The 19,634-nt window shown below is 37.3% G+C and overlaps 2 protein-coding genes, 1 long non-coding RNA gene and 1 pseudogene across 6 annotated transcripts; 2 read left to right on the top strand and 2 right to left on the bottom strand.

The window, feature by feature from the left end:
- Positions 1–695: 695 nt before the first annotated feature.
- Positions 696–3,667, top strand: LOC103331032 (disease resistance protein RPS4B-like; annotated as a pseudogene).
- Positions 3,668–5,231: 1,564 nt separating this feature from the next.
- LOC103331013 (disease resistance protein RUN1-like) lies at positions 5,232–11,291 on the top strand. 4 transcript variants are annotated; one of them, XM_089053110.1, is made up of 9 exons: positions 5,232–5,446; positions 5,540–5,651; positions 6,220–6,755; positions 6,843–7,417; positions 7,589–8,687; positions 8,771–9,058; positions 9,178–10,032; positions 10,324–10,840; positions 11,004–11,291. In XM_089053110.1, the coding sequence occupies exons 3-9, from the start codon at positions 6,744–6,746 to the stop codon at positions 11,162–11,164; spliced, it is 3,507 nt and encodes a 1,168-aa protein (XP_088909236.1). In that variant the 5' UTR covers positions 5,232–5,446; positions 5,540–5,651; positions 6,220–6,743; the 3' UTR covers positions 11,165–11,291. The 4 variants fall into 4 exon arrangements, with proteins under 4 accessions (XP_088909236.1, XP_088909238.1, XP_088909237.1 ...); XM_089053112.1 differs by lacking the exon at positions 6,220–6,755 and having other exon boundaries at positions 6,853–7,417; XM_089053111.1 differs by lacking the exon at positions 6,220–6,755.
- Positions 11,292–12,759: 1,468 nt separating this feature from the next.
- On the bottom strand, positions 12,760–13,446 carry LOC148916855 (uncharacterized). The gene is made up of 2 exons (XR_016126627.1): positions 13,319–13,446; positions 12,760–13,138 (listed from the first exon to the last, which is right to left on the bottom strand). It is a non-coding gene; the product is annotated as an uncharacterized LOC148916855 (long non-coding RNA).
- Positions 13,447–13,450: 4 nt separating this feature from the next.
- LOC103331034 (putative disease resistance protein RGA3) lies at positions 13,451–18,571 on the bottom strand. Its single transcript, XM_089052304.1, has 2 exons — positions 17,383–18,571; positions 13,451–16,252 (listed from the first exon to the last, which is right to left on the bottom strand). The coding sequence occupies exons 1-2, from the start codon at positions 18,511–18,513 to the stop codon at positions 13,451–13,453; spliced, it is 3,933 nt and encodes a 1,310-aa protein (XP_088908430.1). The 5' UTR covers positions 18,514–18,571.
- Positions 18,572–19,634: the final 1,063 nt, after the last annotated feature.

The following is a 19,634-nucleotide window of genomic DNA, read 5'->3' as shown; positions in this document are numbered from 1 at the left end:
CCCAAGGCGGAGAACTTATTGGCAACTGAGATTGGCGAGGCAACTTGGATTGGGGTGCAACCAGGGAAAGGAACTATTTGCTGGGGAGACTCAGGCTTAGGTTGACTCATGGAGGCTGGGAGGATTCTGAGCGGAGGCAGTGAGATGACTTTTGTTGAGCAACTAATGGCTTTTTGGCTGACTCTTTCTGTTTATCTTTCTTGGGTGCCATTGTGCATCCTGCAAGAACTCTCTTGTAAGAAAATCAGGAATGGAGTTCTCACTTCCTCTCAAATATTCAATATCAAAATCAAATATGCTCAAAATACTTTGCCATCGTGCAAAAATCTGTTTAGATGCAATGTTCTGGACATCTTTTTCTAAAACATGTTTTGCAGACTTACAATCAACTCGGATTAAAAACTTTTGGTTTAGTAAATCATCTTGAAATTTACTAATGCATAATACAATAGCTAATATTTCTTTCTTAATAGTACTATAATTATATTGCGACTGAGTCCAAACACCAGAATGGAAACGAACAATCTGTTCTGGGGAATTTGGACAGGCTCTTTGCTTAAGAATGCCACCATAACCTATGTCAGAGGCATCTGTTTCAATTATTTTAAAGAAATCAACTGAGGGTATGCCAAGACAGGGAAGTGTCTTAACATGGGCTTTTATCTGTTTGACGATTTCTGTATGAGTGTTTGACCATGGAGGAGGATTACTCTGCAACCTATCAAACAGGGGCTTACATTGTTTTCTCAGATTTTGATAGAAGTCAGAAACATAATTAAGAGATCCTAAAAACCTCTGGAGTTGACTCTTATCAAGAATCTGGTCAGGGAACTTATCAGCAAATTGGATGACTCGATCAATTGGAGAGATTTGCGACTGACAAATATTAAAACCAAGGAATCGAATGTTGGTTTGAAACAACTTGATTTTCTTGGCAAAGACAACTAGACCATTCTTTTTGACAATTTGGAGGAGGTGTTTCCAATGCTGTTCTACAGACTCAGAGAAAATAAGAACATCATCGATATAGACAATAGAAAAATGACTATAAGGATTGAATATTTCATTCATGATGTTCTGGAATTCACTAGGAGCATTTTTTAAACCAAACGGCATAACATTCCATTCATAATGACCGAAAGGAGTGACAAATGCAGTCTTATACCTATCTGACTCATCTATTTGGATTTGCCAGAAACCACTTTTCATATCAAACTTAGAATAGACAACTGCTTTTTCTAATCGATTAATTAGATCTCGTTTATTAGGTATATGGTACCTAATCCATTCTAAGACCGAATTAAGGGGTTTATAGTTGATAACTAGTCTGGGGACTCCTCTTTCTAGTTCAGCATTTTTCTGGACATAAAAAGCAGGACACGACCAGGGAGACTTACTCTTACGGATTATTTTCTTTTGAAGCAACTCATGGATTTCTTTTTTACAAAATTCCATCAATTCTTGACTCATCTGGATTGGCCTAGCTTTAGTGGGAATATTTTTCTCACTAAAGGTTTTGATATAAGGAAGACTGACAACATGCTGTTTCCTATACCAGAAAGCGTTAGGCAAATCAGAACAAATTTCATTTTTTAACTTATCTTCAAATTGCTGAATTTGCAACTGTAAAGACTCATCTTTCAATTGTTGTTCAACTCTTTTAAACTTAATTTCTTCTTTTAGAAAATTTAACTGTTTGACCTTTTTAACAACCTGGACAGACTTAGAGACTGACTGTTTTTGCAGGGCTCTCAGGTTATGCAACTCAGGTTTAGACAGGAACTCAAATTTAACTTTTTCTCCTAAATAAGTAGATATGACTCCATCATAATCTACCTGGAGGGGATACAACAAAGAGATGTATATATATATATATATAACAATTAACTCCCCACAATTCTGTTCAATTTTTCCCCCCACAGCGTCTTTCATCATTGAAGATTCTTGATCTCAGCCATTCTCATTCTCTTACTGATACCACTGACTTCTCATTCTGCCCAAATCTAGAGAAACTTATTATTGCAGATTGTGTGAGCCTGATTTATGTCCATGGATCCATTGGAAACCTTGAGAGACTTGTTTACTTGAGTATGAAGGATTGCAAAAATCTTAAGATGCTTCCAGAGAGCATATGCATGCTAAAATTACTTGAAATGCTTATTATATCTGGTTGCACAAGTCTTAATGAATTCCCAATTGAGATGTTGAGGAAAATGGAATCTCTGAAAGTGCTTGTTACAGATGGAGTTCCAATAGGTGAACTAAGGCCAGGAAGAAGTTCATGTATCTTGAGTTCTTTACCATGCTCTTTAGTAGATTTAAGTCTTCGAGGGTACAATCTTTCTAATGATGCCTTTCCTAGGGAATTTAGTAATCTATCCTCATTGCGAAGACTAAATCTAGGGAACAATCCAATTTGTAGCCTACCAAATTGCATCAAAGATTTAACGAGGCTTGATGAACTCTCTTTTTGTGAATAAGAATCTCAAATCACTTCTTGGGTTACCAAAACTGTGCACGTTGAAGGTAGCAGGTTGCGAATCATTGGAAACAACAACATATCAATGTTCTCACTTCCGAAAAACACCTTTCCGTAGTGGGTGAAAATCGGAGCCTATTTGAGTGGGAGTATGATTACAAGCTAGTACCCATTGGAAGTGTTGATGCAGAAATGATCAACCTTTTGGGCTTGTCCAACTTGGAAACCATGGCACCATTCTGATGCACAGACAAACTTGGATCTCAAGAGCGGATGATTGGAATCCTGTTCAGGTGTCCGTCTCCCTCTCTCTCTCTTTCTCTCTCTCTCTCTCTCATGATCAAAGGAAAGAATTGACTTATAATATCGTCATTTGCATTTTATATGTATTATTGTCATTTACATTGCATATGTATATATTAGGGACTGTATGAAAGAGGTATATTCAGCACATTTTTTGTTGGGAATGAGGTTCCAGGCCAGTTCAGCCATAAAAGTACAAAGTCCCCGATCTCTTTTACCGTGCCATTACTTGATAATCACAGAATTCAAGGCTTGAAGGTCTTCGTTGTCTATACAAAATTGTATGCTAATGATTCTGCTGACCCTTTACCTGGGCCAATAATGACTAGAGTCAGAAATAAGAGCAAGGGTCTGAAGTGGATCTATTGCCCAATATTCTATGGTATTCCTGGTGAAGGAGAAGACATGATATGGTTAAGCCTCTGGAAGTTGGAGGAGCAGGTTCACTTAGAAGGTGGCGATGAAGTGGTTGTTTCCGTAATAATGCAACCTTGGCTTCAGGTCAAGGAGTTTGGCATCCAGCTTCAAGAGTCATAATATGATGACTGTTTCCACAGAATCTTCTTCTTATCCATGTGTCATAAGTGGAGATTTGGCTCAATATCAGCCAGGAGTATACTTGCTTTCCAGAAGACATATACCAATACGAGATCCGATTTGGTTTAATAAGATCCTTGGGGACTCTGATGATGAAGATACGACAGGAGTGTTGTTTATTAACTCATTTGATTTTACTCCAACTATTAAGTTTCATCTAATTTGTTGGGATTTTCTGTTATTTTGCATTTTCATTGTCAGACAAAGAAGAAGAGAAACATTATGATCAAACAATTGCAGCCACGACAGGCAGCAACAACACTGGCAGCCTCCGTGGCTGGAAGGTGATCATCACCGCTATTGTGAAATTATTACAAGCGCACAATCCGTACAAGTAATATAAAACTAAGTAGAGTGTCGTTCTCATGAAGACTGTAATTTCCTATTAACTACCAATTATGATTAATTCAGAAGTTTATTTGAACAGTTGATTAAGAAGATTGATTGATTTAAGAAAACTAAAACAATTATGAAAAATAACAATTTAATTAACGATAGAAAATTAAGATGATAGACACTAGAGCATCCGATTTCACCATAATCAATTTTACTTAATTAACAACCCATTCTCTCTCGATCAATGGATTTCAAAAGTATTCTCAATTAACAACCCATTCTCTCTCGATCAACGGATTTAGAAAACCAAGAACCCATTAAGTTCTAGGGAAAAAAATAAGTAAATAAAAATGAAGTAGAAGAGCCCAGATTCCAAATGAATGAAAACGTGAGTGAATTGGTCCTAGTTACTCTTCGGAATGGAGTGGAATAAGGGAACAGATTCTCGAGCGAGGAAAAGGATCAATGACTTCAAAAGAATTGAGCGAGGAGCCGTATGAGGTGAAAATCTCATGTATGGTTACGTAGAGTGGCGATAAGGGTGACTTATCATCAACTTTCCACTATCACCCCAAAAACCAAACTCGCCTTACGTAAAGTTGCGAGTGCGCTTAACCTCTGGATTTGAAATCACCGCTTATATACCTGGTATTGGCCATAATTTACAAGAACATTCTGTAGTCTTACTAAGAGGAGGAAGGGTTAAGGATTTACCAGTGTGAGATATCACATTGTTCGAGAACCCTAGATCTTTGTCGGAGTAAAGGATCGTCAACAAGGGCGTTCTAGTGCTGTAGATTCTTATCCAAGACTTGTATCATTTGATGATGCCATGTGAATCGCTAGAAACATGTAAAGTGTATGGCTAACCCAATAACGAAAGTTTCGTAAGGGAACCGGAGCAGGCTACCATGAGACAAAAGATCTTCTTTCTAAAGAGATTCTATTCGGAACTATTATATATGTCCAAGGTCCAATATTGAAATAATTTCAGAGGTTTTCCTTGACTTTGTCTGTGTCAACAAACAATTCGAAATGCCTCGACTTTTTTAGAATAGGTCCGAGTCAAATAGCAATGATTCGAAGCACTTCTTTTTACACTATTTCGGAAAAATTAAATATTAGCTAGATATTTAAATCATTAAGAATAGTAACAAATACTCAACATGGGATAATAATCATAAATTAATATAACTATAAAAATTAAGTATTCATGGTTAGCCTACATCATATCCCTAGCAAGGGAAATTAGTTCATGATAGAGGAAAATATAAACAAGAGAATTATTGTCATAAAACCAATTTGACCAATGGACTTGATCTTCAGAATTTCCACAGGAACACCTTCGAAAGCTCCTCGAATAATGCAATAGCAAATTCTTGGCTCTCTCTGATATTTCTCTGGTTATATGAAAGTTGGTGGAAAAATATGGTAGAGAAGATGATGGTGGAAAAAAGATTATTTGACAATTAGGTTAAAGCTTTGTATTTATAGGTCAAGGGACTCCTTAAAAAATAAGGAATATAATATTTATTTAGGAAGGAAAGGAAAAATAGGAATATTAGAAAAACCAAGACCTATTCTGAAATAACATGCGGCTTCAAGTCAGAGAGGGAATTGGCTTCGGCTTTTAAAGGAAAAATAGGAAAGTATGCTCAAGGGTCCAGCCGATACCCACTCTTTGCTCCAAAAGTAGCTGACGATGGTAGGCTGGTAGCTCAATCAAAAAAGGTAACCAACAATTGTTTCACAATTGCAAAGCCAATCAGCTTTTAATGATGACAATAGTGCAATTCTCATGCATATTGCTTTCTTTCCTTTCAGACCATCTCATTATTTTGACATCTAGCGTCTCAGCAATTGCTCAGATGATGCAACCCACCATTTCAGCAATTTACGTTGGGTTCTTCTTCATGAGAAAGGCAGTGATGTGATGGTAAGCTTCTCTAACTCAATCTTTCTGGCGCTAGTCACTGAGATCAGTTGTGGATATACATTGACACTTGCACAGATGCACTCCAGGTGTTTGATGAAATGACAGAGTGAGTTTTGAGATTTTGTTGAGATGATAATTCCACCCATTTCGATCCCTTAAGCTTCCAAAATTATAATTTTTGCTCCAAAGCCTTGCTAAGTATGATTTCCTACAAAATCTTCACGAAACACATTAAACTAACCAATTTCACATGAAAACAATGCAAATAAAGATAGGTTATATATGCACAACATGAATCTATCAACCGCCACTTGCTTCTTTCTCACGCTCTCTCTTGTCACCCGGTCTTCTCTCTCACACAAAAAGAAGCGACAGTCAACAGGCCGTGGATAAACTTTTTGTACCTGAACTGCATACAGTTGTTCTTGCATGTATCCAATGTTTTCCTTCCTAAGACCTATTTCGTTTTGTAGCATCAAATGCATCGATCTTCAAATATGTATCATGCAATGCAATGTTCTCTTTTGATTCTTTGAGCTGCTCATTGTACAAAATTAATTTATGACAGGTGATGAAAAGCGCCAAAATCTCAAGCTCATTAAAAATCTCAGTACCGCATGTTTAATTCTATATCAAGAACAGTCAATGCATATCAAGAACATTCTCTTGGTATGCAAATTTTTCAGAGAACAATAAATGGAACAACTATGCCAGAGCGTTCCATTTTGAAAGTTATAGCAACTTGAATAATAGAGTTGAGGATCGATTAAGTTCCTCAGAAATCTCCTGTACACTCCCATTCTTCTTGCACTAACAGACATGCTCAGCACACCCATGGATCTTCTACGATCACTCAAAACATAGCCCAATCTGATTTGGTTTCTATGCCTATCTTATGCTTTTGACCACTGTAACAAAACTATCAGCTACTGGGGCCATGAATTTAATATGGTCTTGGTTCCAAAAGCCCAAAAAAGAAGACCAAAGCCCCAAACAAGGGAACCCATAACGTAAAACTCAAGGAAAACAGAGTAACAAAGGAACACTGTTTCTGTGTGCTACATTAGCCTAATCGCTTTTCAAGTCAAGTAAATGGAGTTATGGGTAGGCTGTCTTTTTCATTCATTTAATTCTGCAATTCATCATAACATGCTTGGCTTTCAATTGAAGCTTTTAATTAATTTTCCACAGCTCATCACAGACACCAGCAAACGCTGGTTTGTTCTTGACCACTTCAAGTTGTCGATATCCATGGCTCTTGTGAAAGCAGCTGATCCACAGACCTCCTCTTCTAATGCTTCTCGATATTGTCATTATCACGTGTTCCTGAGTTTCAGAGGCCCAGACACTCGCAAGACGTTCACTGACCACCTCTACACGGCCCTTGTGAACGAAGGATTTCGCACTTTCCGAGACGACAATGAAGTCGAGAGAGGAGAAGGTATCAAGCCCGAACTGCAGAAAGCAATCAAACACTCACGAACTTCTGTCATTGTGTTCTCGAAAGACTACGCGTCGTCCCGATGGTGCCTTGACGAGTTGGTGATGATCCTTGAACGCAAGAGGAGGACCTCAGATGACCATGTCGTTTTGCCTGTCTTCTACGATGTGGATCCATCCCATGTGAGGAAGCAGACAGGAAGTCTTGCAAAGGCATTTGCTAGACACCAAAAAACTCAACAGCTGCAGAAGGTGAAGGCATGGAGGGAGGCACTTGCAGAGGTTGCAGATCTGGCAGGGATGGTCTTGCAAAATCAAGCTCATGGGTAATTTCATTCCTATTACCAACTGAATTAGTTTCTTTATTGGGTTGCAACTGAATTAGTATCTTGTTATTAATATCGATTATATATGAAATCATGGTATTTTATAACTTAAGTATATGAAATCATGCATGCATGTTTGAATTCTCTTTCATTTTGGTTGCAATTTTTTAGGTACGAGTCAAAGTTTATCAAGAAAATAGTTAAAGTGATTGGAGACAAACTAAGTCGCACACCATTGAGTGTTGCTCCCAACTTGGTTGGAATGCATTCCAAAGTCGAAAGAATTAATTTCTGGTTACAACGCAGGTCAACTGATGTTGGCATACTTGTAATCTATGGGATGAGTGGTATAGGGAAAACAACCATCGCAAAGACTGTTTACAATTCAAACTTTAGAATATTTGAAGGAAGCAGCTTCCTTGAAAATATCAAGGAAGTTTCACAGCAACCCAATGGCTTAGTTCAAATACAAACACAACTTCTTTCTGACATTTTGAATGGGAGAAAAATGAAAATAAGCAATGTTAGTGAGGGATTAATTAAGATTGAAGATGCAATGAGCTCTAAAAGGTTTCTTCTTGTTCTTGATGATGTGGATCATATGGACCAATTAGATGCAGTATTTCAAATGAAAGATCGATTTTATCCAGGAAGTAAAATCATCATAACAACTAGGTGTGCAAGATTGTTAAAGGCTCATCAAGTTACTGAGGTGTATGCAGTTGAAACTTTGACTCAAAAAGAGTCATTGGAGCTCTTCAGTTGGCACGCTTTTGGCCAAGACCATCCTGTTGAAGATTACGTAGAATATTCAAAGAAGCTAGTCGATCATTGCGAAGGACTTCCGTTAGCTCTCAAAGTTTTAGGTTCTTCTTTGTTGGGGGAAAGTATATGTCTATGGAAAAGTGCATTGGAGAAGTTAGAAGCTATTCCAAATGGTGAAATAATAAATAAACTAAGAGTAAGCTATGACTCTTTGCAAGATGACCATGACCGAAATTTATTCCTCCACATTGCTTGTTTCTTTATCGGAAAGGACAAAGACTACATTGTTAACATACTAGATGGATGTGATTTCTACACACTTGTTGGCATTCAAAATCTCATTGATAGATGTTTGGTGATTATTGATGGATGGGACAAGGTGCAGATGCACAACCTGATTCGTGGAATGGGAAGAGAAATTGTTCGCCTAGAATCCAAGGAGCCTTGGAAGCGTAGTAGAGTATGGCATCATAAAGACTCTTTCAAAATCTTGACGGAAAAGAATGTAAGAAATATGCGTTATTTTTACACATATTTATTTTTATTCTTCTAAGAACTGTCCAAATGTTTTTCCTTCTTCTTCTGTAGGGTACGGAAACAATTGAAGGTCTTGTCCTAGACATGCACATGTGTCCCCTAAACTCAAATGAGAAAGTCTTGAAAACCAATTCATTTTCAAGGATGCACGAATTAAAACTACTCCATCTCAGTCATGTAAAACTCGACGGATGTTACGCAGAATTTTGTACCGGATTAAGATGGTTGTGTTGGCTTGAATTTCCTTTGGATTCTATACCCACCGATTTTCCTGTGGGCAGTCTGATTGTTCTTGAAATGCAGTATAGCGGCTTGAAACAAATCTATAAAGGAACAAAAGTATGTTACTATATGCTTTTCAATTTCTTTTCATTTCATTAGGCTTGTATTTTGATATATATCTATAACAATTAATTCCCAACATTGATTTTTTCTTTCGCACATTTTTTCCCCTACAGTGTCTTCCGTCCTTGAAGATCCTTGATCTCAGCCATTCTCATTCCCTTACAGAAACCATTGACTTCTCATATTGCCCAAATCTAGAGACATTGGTCCTAGTAGACTGTACAAGCCTGATTTATGTCCATGGATCCATTGGAAACCTAGAGAGACTTATGTATTTGAATATGAAAGATTGCAAAAGCCTTAGGATGCTTCCCAAGAACATTTGTATGCTAAAATCACTTGAAACATTTATTATATCTGGTTGCTCAAATCTAAATGAGTTATCAATTGAGATGTTGAGGAACATGGACTCTTTAAAGGTGCTTAAGACAGATGGAATTCCGATAAGTGAATTATGGCTAAAAAGAAGTTCGAGTATCTTGGGTTCATTACCATGCTCTTTAGTAGAATTAAGTCTTTGGGGGTGCAATCTTTCGGATGATACATTTCCTATAGATTTTAGTAATTTGTCCTCATTGCAGAGACTAAATCTAGGGAATAATCCAATTGGTAGCCTACCAAATTGTATCAAAGGATTAACAAGGCTCCGTGCACTCCTTTTAAATGAGTGTACAAGTCTCAAATCGCTTCTCGGGTTACCAAAACTAAACTACTTGGATATCACAAATTGCATATCATTGGAGAAAATAACGTATCAATCCTCTTCATCCCGGGAATCGAGTGCCGGATTCGGTTGCAACTACAACCTAGTTGAGTGGGAGTACAAGTACAAGTTACAACCCATTGGAAGTGTAGATGCTGAAATGATCAACCTGTTGGGATTGTGCAACTTGTTGGAATCAATGGAACCCATTCGGATGGACTCACGATACAATAGTTCACTAAAGGATAATCCGATTCCCGTCCAGGTGCGTGTCTCTCTCTCTCTCTCTCTCGCTCTCTCATATGATCACAGGAAAGAATTGACTAATATTGCCAGTTCTATTGCATATATATAGGGACTGTACGAACATGGTATATTTAGCACATTTTTTGGTGGGAATGAGGTTCCAGGCCAATTCAGCCATAAAAGCAGAGAGTCCTCAATATCTTTTACTGTGCCATTACTTGATAATCACAGAACTCGAGGCTTGATTGTCATTTTTGTCTATGTTAATGCTGGCTAATAATAATGTCATTTTCATTGCATCCATATATAGGGACTGTATCAACATGGTATATTCAGCACATTTTTTGGTGGGAATGAGGTTCCAGGCCAATTCAGCCATAAAAGCAGAGGGTCCTCAATATCTTTTACCGTGCCATTACTTGATAATCACAGAACTCGAGGCTTGATTGTCTTTGTTGTCTATGTGAATGCTGGTTATGGTTCTCCTATTATCCACCACAATTATTCGTCACAAATAATAGTCAAAAATAAGAGCAACGGTCTGAGGGGGGCGTATTGCCCATCAGACTATGGTATTCCAGGTGCAGGAGAAGACATGATATGGTTGAGCCACTGGAATTTGGATGATCAGTTACAAGGGGGCGATGAAGTGGTTGTTTCTGTAATTATGTTATCTGGGCTTCTAGTAAAGGAGTTGGGCATCCAACTTGTGCAGGTGCAACAAGAAGAGAATTATAATATGAGGAGTATTTCCACAGATTCTTCTTATGATGATCAGATATGGTATAATAAGCGCCTTGGGGACTCTGATGAAGAAGATAAGAGAGGTGTGATGTTTTATTGACGCATTTCATAATTTTACTCCAACTATTTCCAAATATAAAACAAAATAATAAATGAATCTATATTTCGTTAGTCTATTCACAGGTCAGTCCCTATTCCTCTCTAATTTGTTGGGATTTTCACTTGTCTAGTTTATATGTTTTCCAGAGGAGGTTTTCTCTCGTTTTGTATGTTTACCAGACGAAGAAGAAGAGCAACAGGATGATATCACAGTTGCAACCACTACAGGCAGCAATAACTCCGGCGGCCTCCGTGGCTGGAAGGTGCTCGCAGTTTGTTTCTGTTGTCCTGTTGGTATGAAAATGTAGCTTGTTTCTATTGACCCCATTTGTTCGGGGGGAGTTATTTTTAAGGAGATTCACTATTATACCAAATATAGGGACCCAAATTATAAAAATACTATATATAAAATGGACTTTAGAAACACACCCAAAACTCATTTACAATATAACAAAGAGACTTTTAACTTCTTATAAATTACAAAACTGCCATCAATTTCTTAAAACAAGCTCAACCCTAAAATCTCATAAAAATACCCAAAACATTCAATAGTGCATCAAAGTAATTTAATAATCAATATTAAATTCAATAAGGCCAGCTGTCATTTTTTGGGTTTTTTTTGGGTTTGTTTATAGAAATTCAATGGTGTAGAATTTATTTATAATATTAGTGCTAAGAATGGGTATATCACTAAATATCTCTTATTTTTATTTACCCCATTTGTTTAGTTTTAACATATCTTTGGGCTGGAAAACTGAAATGGCCCAACCCAGATTGTGAGATTAGCATCTGCATCTGCTCTGTTGATATATTTTGTGAAAATGAAGGAGATATAATATGTAAAGAGATATATTTTGTCTCTGTTTTGCCCCTTCTCGTTTGGGTTGTTCAATAACGTCAGATTTCGACCCAAAAAAAAAAATATATATCATCTAGTAAGAAATTAAAGAATGCATACAACTTTATGACGTCATTTTTAATTTCAAAATTATTCCAATTGGAATTTGTCGGTTTCTGATCGTATTTGTGTTTACCCCAGTTAAAAATTGTGCTCGTGCCGACCCAACACCCACACCGCATCTCTCTGTCATTACCATCTATTAACTACAGCTGAATTTTGGTTTGAATAGTAAGATCTAGAAGACGAATTTGTAATGATGCATTATATGATAATCTAACTTTGATCATTAGAATTTAAAGAACCCCCGAATTTTTTTTCACGTGCTAAGTATTATCCTTCTAGAAAAAAGACATCTTGATTTCACATGCTTTGACTAAAAATAATTACCTTTTTCTTTTTTCTATATATTTAAGGAGCATTTTTGTTCAACACTTTAATCCAATGTGTATCCTCACAACCATGATATTATTAAACTTACACATCATACCTTATATCAAGCCACCTAACTAACACACTACATAATACGTATTATCTGTATTATTAGACTTACATATCATACCTTACATTGAGCCACCTACACACCACAAAGTCTTCATTTTCTCCCAAAGTCCAAAAGCTTGCCCCTAATAGCAACTCCATCTATTTGCCCTTTGTCATGGCAAGGGGGGAGATAAGGCAGCCACTATTCACGTGAATAGTGGTTGCCATTGCAAAAAGTCATTTATGTTTCCACCCGTTGCCATGACAAAGGTCAATTACTATTCATTTTTTTCACAAATTTTTTTACCTCAATAATTAATTTGGATAATGTTTTCGGATAAGATTTTCGGGTTCCTACGTGTCAAGACTATTCATAATCGGATAAATTTTTTGAATAATATTTTTGGATTCAAATTTCGGATGAATTTCAAAATTCAAAATTCAAATAAATTTCAAAATTTCGGATAAATTTCAAAATTCAAAATTCATATAAATTTCAAATTTATAGGATTGATAGGTATTTATAGAAAAAAAAAATTAATGAATTAATATAGAATAATTTACAAGCTATGATGATAATTAATGTAATTTTCATTAAATACTGTCAGGGGAAAAGGGAACTGAATTGAAGTACCTGCACCTATTGCGCAACACTTGTTCTTCCAATTCAATAAGATTGCCATCAATAGGCCTTTGTTATGTGTGATAAGCCTGGATAATTCAATATGAAAATGATTTGTAGCAAGAATTGGAAGAAACGAAGCCAGGAAGTGATATAATTGTTATAATCATATGGAAGGTATAAAATCATTATTAGGATAATTCTCATGAATTTTGGTAACGTGGATAAAGTTTTCACCTATTGCACCTCACTTGTTCTTCTGATTCGAGTAAAAGCCTTCTGAAAATACACAATTTATACCAATTAAAATGATGATAGATGTCGTGAGTAAAGCAACATACGAAGTACAAAGCTCTGAAAAACATTATTAATTAAGAAGAAAGCTCTAAAAACTATTTTAATGACTAATCTGATGATCAGAGAGTAGCGTAATTAATTGGAGAAGAAGAGTAGACTCACTTCTTGCTTTAATTTGAAAGTGGAAGCCATTAGGAGGAAAAACATGAACATCTAACTGTGCTAGTTTGGTGAGGATTTGAGTCAGTCGAATCATGACTTGAAGATTCCGATTCTTCAAACTGGTCAACTCCGTCAACTATGGTAGTTAATTCGGGAGAAAGAAAAGTGAGGGAAGGGAAATGAACAAACAATGAATGATTTGATTTGAGAATAGTAATTACCTATAATATCTGGGATGTGCCAAATCTTGTGCCATTCTGGGCCGCTCTCCTTGGCGCATCTTTCCGCTAGACGAGGACATCCATCAATGTCTAGTTCTCTTAATTTGGTGAGGCGTTCCATAACTTCAACGGTAGGCAGATACATCAGATTCTTACACTTCTTAGTACGGAGGGTGATAAGAGATGTAAGGTTACCCAACCACTCTGGAAAAGCCTCTATGCTGTCGAAAGACCTTACAGACAAATGTTGTAGACAAGTAGTCAAGTGTTGAATCTGTTGTGGCAGAGATTTGAGCTTAGGCCACCCTGAGATCTTTAACCATCGGATTTGTGATGGAAGCTCAAAATCAGGGAAAGAATCGAGCTCCTCGCAAAACATACCGATTTTCATCCTTTCCAAACTCAGAGAGCGTAGCCCGGTTGGCAAATATTTTAGTTTCCGACAATCAAATATTTCTAAATTGGAAAGAGACTGCAACCTGGACACATCGACATCTGCCAGAGAGATCAAATTGTGGCATTTACTGATTGTCAATTTTTTAAGAGATGTGCAGGATTGAATCCCCCTTGGTAGACTTGTGAGTCCATCACAACCACGAATAGACAACTCTTGGAGGGATGTGAGGTGGTCTAAACTGGGAATAGCTTCTAGATTAGTGCAATCCTCTATGTACAGCTCCTCAAGACAGACGAGGGTTTGTAGCCCATCCACCGGTAAATGCCTCAAATTTTGACAATTTATGATACGTACCCAATGTAGAGAGGTACAAGACTGTAGCCCACTGATCAGTATACTTTTCAACCCATTGCATTCATAACTTGTCAAATCATCTAAAGAAAACTCCTCATCAACCATCTGTAGATTCGCTGACCCACCACAATTTTCAATATGCAATCCCCGAAGGGAGATGAGACTGTGAATTGAAATGCATGTTAGCTTAGGGCAATCAGCTATTTCCAATATGTCAAGAAGACAGAGTGTGTGTAGCCCATCAGGTAAATGGCTAAGCTTTTCACAATCGCCAATAAGCAGTGACCGAAGATTCTGGTTCTTTTCCAGCATCCCTACTGGCAGACAACTAAGCTCTTTGGCTTTACCAATTTTAAGGTGAGTGAGAGTGGTCAGTTGACTGCATATATTTTCTATTGGCATCACGTGGTCACTATTATGTATGAACAACTTCTGGAGAGATGGAAAACGATTTGGAGCATTTCTCAAATCCCTGCATTTCCAAAGAGTCAACTCCTCAAGGCAGGGAAACACAACTGCTTTCTCATCTGTTGGTGTAATCACATCGACTTCCTTCCATTCAATTAGAGCTGGGCAATCATAAAAACTTAACGTTTTCAATGATGGAAACAAAGCCGCCCTCATCTCAATCCTTTTCGTACTCATACCCGCTGCACCACAGTAAACATGGTTATAACCATAAAACTCAACTCCCACACATTTAAGCTTGTCCATACCTCGGAATTCAACATGCCTAAGATGTGGTAAATGGCCGAGTGATGGGACTTCTTCACATTCCTTGCAGTTGGATAACCGGATCTCTTTCAAATCTAGTAGCAACAAACCACTCATCATCCATGATTCTAATTTAACACCCATGAAGTTTTCAATCTTTAAGATTTCTAACTTAGGGTTTGGTTGTAGGCCTTCTAGTACATAACTCTCCGTGTTGTTTTTGGGGCTGTAAGACCCCCACTCTAATGTCAAAATTCGTATATTTGCTTTCCCTCCTAAATTTGATTCCTCTGCTTCATCTTTGTCCCTCACTTGTTCCAAAGATCTGATAGTTAGTTCACCTTTTAATTGGTTTAAGCCACCCAACTCGCCAATTTCATGATTCCTTTCCCTATCCAAAGTAAAGTAACGTAATGTTTGCAGATGAGTCAATCGTCTCATCCCAAATGGAACTTCTTTATCCTCGTCGAAATAAACGTGCCTCAAGTTGATCAAATTTTCCATTTCCTTTGGAAACCTTCCAAGATTCCATGTATCCAACATTCTTAACGTCTGCAGATTATAAAGCTTGGCAATAGATTTTGGAAGTTCTTTGATTCTTGTTCCAGAAACATCCAAATACCTCAGGTGTTTCAACCTGCCAATTGAGCTTGGCAACTCCACAATTTTAGCCTCGTATAAATTCAACACACGTAAAGCACTAAAACTTGACAAGCTATTGCTAAGGCCTTCACCATTTGAAAATAGGGACCGCAATTTCCCAACATTGCTCTTTGAAAATCCTTGTGGTATGATAGGAGTCTGTGCCATATGTTGAATGTCAGGTTTGTCTTCTCTATCATATTTTGACACTAGTTCTGCAAGATCATGCACAAGATCATGCATCTTGCATGTTATAACAACTCCATATTCATCCTTTATAACATCTTGAAAAAAGGAGTTTTGCAATAGAATATTAAAATATGCATTCCCTATATCTTCCATCTCTAGATTTGGATTACTTGAAGAGTGCAGCAATCCTTCGGCCACCCACAGTTGGACCAAGTTCTCCCTTTCAATTTCAAAATCTTTCATAAATATTGAGCAATATGCAAAACAATGTTTTAAAGATGCTGATTTAAAATTATCAAAACTCAACTTCAAAATTGACATGATTCTATCCTCGCCTTCGGGTAATTCCCATATTTTACTTTTTTGAATTGACAACCATTCATTAATAGTTCTAGAACGCAACATGCTTCCCAAAACCTGTTGGTACATGAGTTAGTTAGGATGTATATGTAAAATTGCTAATGATCAAAATAAATAATTAGGTATAGCCAAATTTGCATGGTGGAAGAGGTTATTTCCTTTTTAATTGTAATTTTCTTCTCCATTAGCGGATTCATCACCATCTCCCATGGGCATAGCCAAATTTAAGATGAACCATGTAATCTCATCTTTAGGATATGTATGCTTGGGCTTTTAAGGGTTTCTTGTGATAGCTTTCGCTAACAAATGGTATCAAAACTTTGGTTTGAGGAGTAAGCAAAATATATGTATAGCCTTAAAAAATGAAGGGTGAACTAGTCATTGAAGATTATGGTTGATAAATTTTGGATGTATTTTGCAATGTTGAGCGTTGTAAAGATTGGCAGTCTTGCTTCCCATTGGCATGGTGAGGGTACGAACTGGACCATGTGCGAGGGACAAAGTTTGTTTCTTATAGGGGTGAGATTGGTGTTGCAACAACCGTTGCAGACATAGATTCGTAAGTGATAAACAAATTAATTAGTGTTGGGTGGCGATATGGAGCTAGAGCTACCACAAGTATTGACGCACTATCCACGAGGAATTTGAGAGGTGAATTTGTTGTCTTGAGGAGGATGCATTTTCTAACTCATATATTGTTAGTGAGGGAATTTTGTCTGAGGTGATGCTGCTCATGAAAATTTGTGAAATTGAAGATGGGTGCAGTCAATTAGGTTTCGTAATTTTAATATAGGGACTTGGGTTACACTTGTATGGCTGCATAGTGGATGAGTGAGGAGAAGAGTTATTGTTGAAAGGCAGTTTGGTGAGGACTTGGCTAACTCTTTTATGAGATATGAGATGTGATTTTGGCGAGTTTTGAGACACAACAAAGTTTTCTTTGAGGACTTGGCTAAACTTAATTCTATAGCTGATGTGTCTTGTTTGAAACTATTATATTATTATAATAGTTCAAATGAAGTGAAATGCATGCGAGAGATATGAGAGAAAATGTAATAATTAGTAACTTGTTAGTTGGAGCTTAATTAATAACGTACAAACTAAATGGATCGGATGACTTGTATGCAAATTTTGATGAGTAAAAAGTAGTTCAATTATAATAGGATTTTAAAATAACATTTACATACCTTTGCCACTAATGGTACACCACCGCACCTTTTTGCAATTTGCCTTCCAATTGTCTCCAGATGTGCAGTTATAGGAGCATTACCATAATTAGGAAATGCCCTATCCTTCAATATGGACCAACATTCATCTTCTTGTAGAGTATCCAAATTACACCTGAGATTAGGAATTGTTTCCGTAATTGATGCAACGTTGGCACTATGGGTGGTGACAATCGCAGTGCTTCCGTGAGAACCAAGTTTTGACAAACAACTCATCAAATTACTCCATTTTGAATGATCTTCATTCCAAACATCATCAAGTACAAGAATATATCTCTTCCCTACCAACTCTTCTTTGAGGTTTTTAAGCAACGCCTCTCGACTTTCTATCCTGGCCTTTGTGGGGTTAAGTATTTCTAAGATCCTTCTTAAAATTGAATTGACATCAAAATCGTTAGATACACAGACCCATATTTTTTTGTCAAATGATTTATCTATTTCTGGTTCGTTGTATACAGGTTTGGCCAAAGTTGTCTTTCCAAGGCCTGCCATTCCCACAATGGGCATAACGGAAAGATTTTCATGATTGCTGGTGTTGATCAAAGTCTTAACTATATCTGACAACAGCTCCTCCCTTCCGAAAATCTTTTCACCCTCATCAAAACTCGAGACGGTTTCTCTGTTCCCCATAATTTGGGTGGTTGCCTCTTTTTGTTTTGCAACCAGTCCAATCAAAGATGGCTCACTCCTGAGATCAACCAAAAGTTGGTTGATGTTCTTAATTTTTCGCCCAATTTTAAGGCGAAAAGCAATGGGATTGGAGATTGAAAAGAAGTTGAGTACCTTTTCCTTCATGTGGTTTTGCAGCTCCAGTTTACTACGAAGAGCTTCATATTGGAATTCATCCAACACATCATCAGCATCTTGTGCTATGTCTTTAAGTTTCTTCACCCAAGCTTTGACGCTGTGGCCCCGATCTGTTGGTTGCTCCGCAGCATCACGTAAGATGTTTTGCATGAGGGATAATGAATCCCCCAGCTTGGCCAGTTCTCCTTTGAATCCCCAAGCATCACTGAGTTGCTCAGTGGCGAGTGCAACGACCTTGGTCAGTACTCCCTGGGCAGCAAAAGTAAGCACAAACTCAGCTGCCATAAGTTCACCCTTTAGTATGTACGCTCAAGACAAGTAAAGAGCAGAATGCTTATTTTAACTAAGGAAAAATTGAACAAGGTTTAAAACTCATAAAGTTTGTTGTCTCTGTTATGAACGAATTTATAGATGCAGGAGGAAATTGGTTTTCCCTAAAGAACACTCTACTTAAAGAATATTTTACTTATTTAGAAGGTTAAGAATTTCAGCTTTAACAAGACAGAGATCAGCATCAAGCTATGAAGAAAAGGATAGCCTCAATCCCATAGATGCTTCGACTTTTACATGAGAAAATCATATTCCTCAATCAAATGAATAGGAGAATACATAGGGAGGAGCTTTGGCCTTTTCTTTTTCAAAACTAGGATTGGAAGATTTTGGAAAATTAGAATACTGAGGAATTGTAACGAAAAAGCAAAGCAAGGCTTATTGAGAGTCTTAGGGGGTGTATTCAATTTACATTTTAAAAGATTTTAAAGAAGTTTAAAAGTTTAAGTGTGTTCAATCATGATTTTATAGAAGTCTATACAATTCTCGGTATATTCAATTTAGACTTTTTAAACTCTATTCAAATTTGGATGTATTCAATCACGACTTTAAAAGAATTAAAGTTTGGGTGTATTAAAAAACTCATTGATTTTAAAGGAAATACAAAAAGTGGTGGATTTCGTTTTATTATAGAATAATTTTAGGCATTGACAAATTTTTGCTTTCCCTTAGAGACTTTGATAGATAAATTATTTTTATTCTAAAGATATAATTTCACCACTTCTACTACCACCATTTTATCATGGCTATCACCACCGCCATCACCACCAACACAATCATCGTCGTCGCCATCACCACCACCCTCCATCGCCGCCATCCCCCAGCACCACCACCGCCCCGACTACTAGCCCCACCATCATCCCCACCATCACCATCTCCACCACAACTACCACCACCACTACCACCCCCACCATCACCCCACCGTTGTCACCACCACCGCCACCACCACTACCACTCCCACCTCCACCACTACTACCTCCCCCACCATCATACACAAACCGCCATCACGACCGCTATTGACATCACCACAACCACCATCACCCCTAAACCCTTTGTTTTTTGACTGCTATAAACTC

Source organism: Prunus mume, linkage group LG5, assembly GCF_029339155.1.
Source record: "Prunus mume cultivar Tortuosa linkage group LG5, ASM2933915v1, whole genome shotgun sequence".
Lineage (NCBI taxonomy): Eukaryota > Viridiplantae > Streptophyta > Magnoliopsida > Rosales > Rosaceae > Prunus > Prunus mume.
The sequence above is the reverse complement of the archived record's forward strand: the minus strand, read 5'-3'. Positions and strand labels throughout refer to the sequence as shown.

Excerpts from the sequence above, each read along its gene's own strand:
- LOC103331013 (XM_089053110.1), top strand. Across the intron at positions 8,688-8,770 it reads AAATCTTGACGGAAAAGAAT|GGTACGGAAACAATTGAAGG; the intron begins GTAAGAAATATG and ends CTTCTTCTGTAG. Across the intron at positions 10,841-11,003 it reads TGATGAAGAAGATAAGAGAG|AGGAGGTTTTCTCTCGTTTT; the intron begins GTGTGATGTTTT and ends TATGTTTTCCAG.
- LOC103331034 (XM_089052304.1), bottom strand. The coding sequence starts at position 18,513 with ATGGCAGCTGAGTTTGTGCTTACTTTTGCTGCCCAGGGAGTACTGACC. Across the intron at positions 16,253-17,382 it reads GTGTACCATTAGTGGCAAAG|GTTTTGGGAAGCATGTTGCG; the intron begins GTATGTAAATGT and ends ATGTACCAACAG.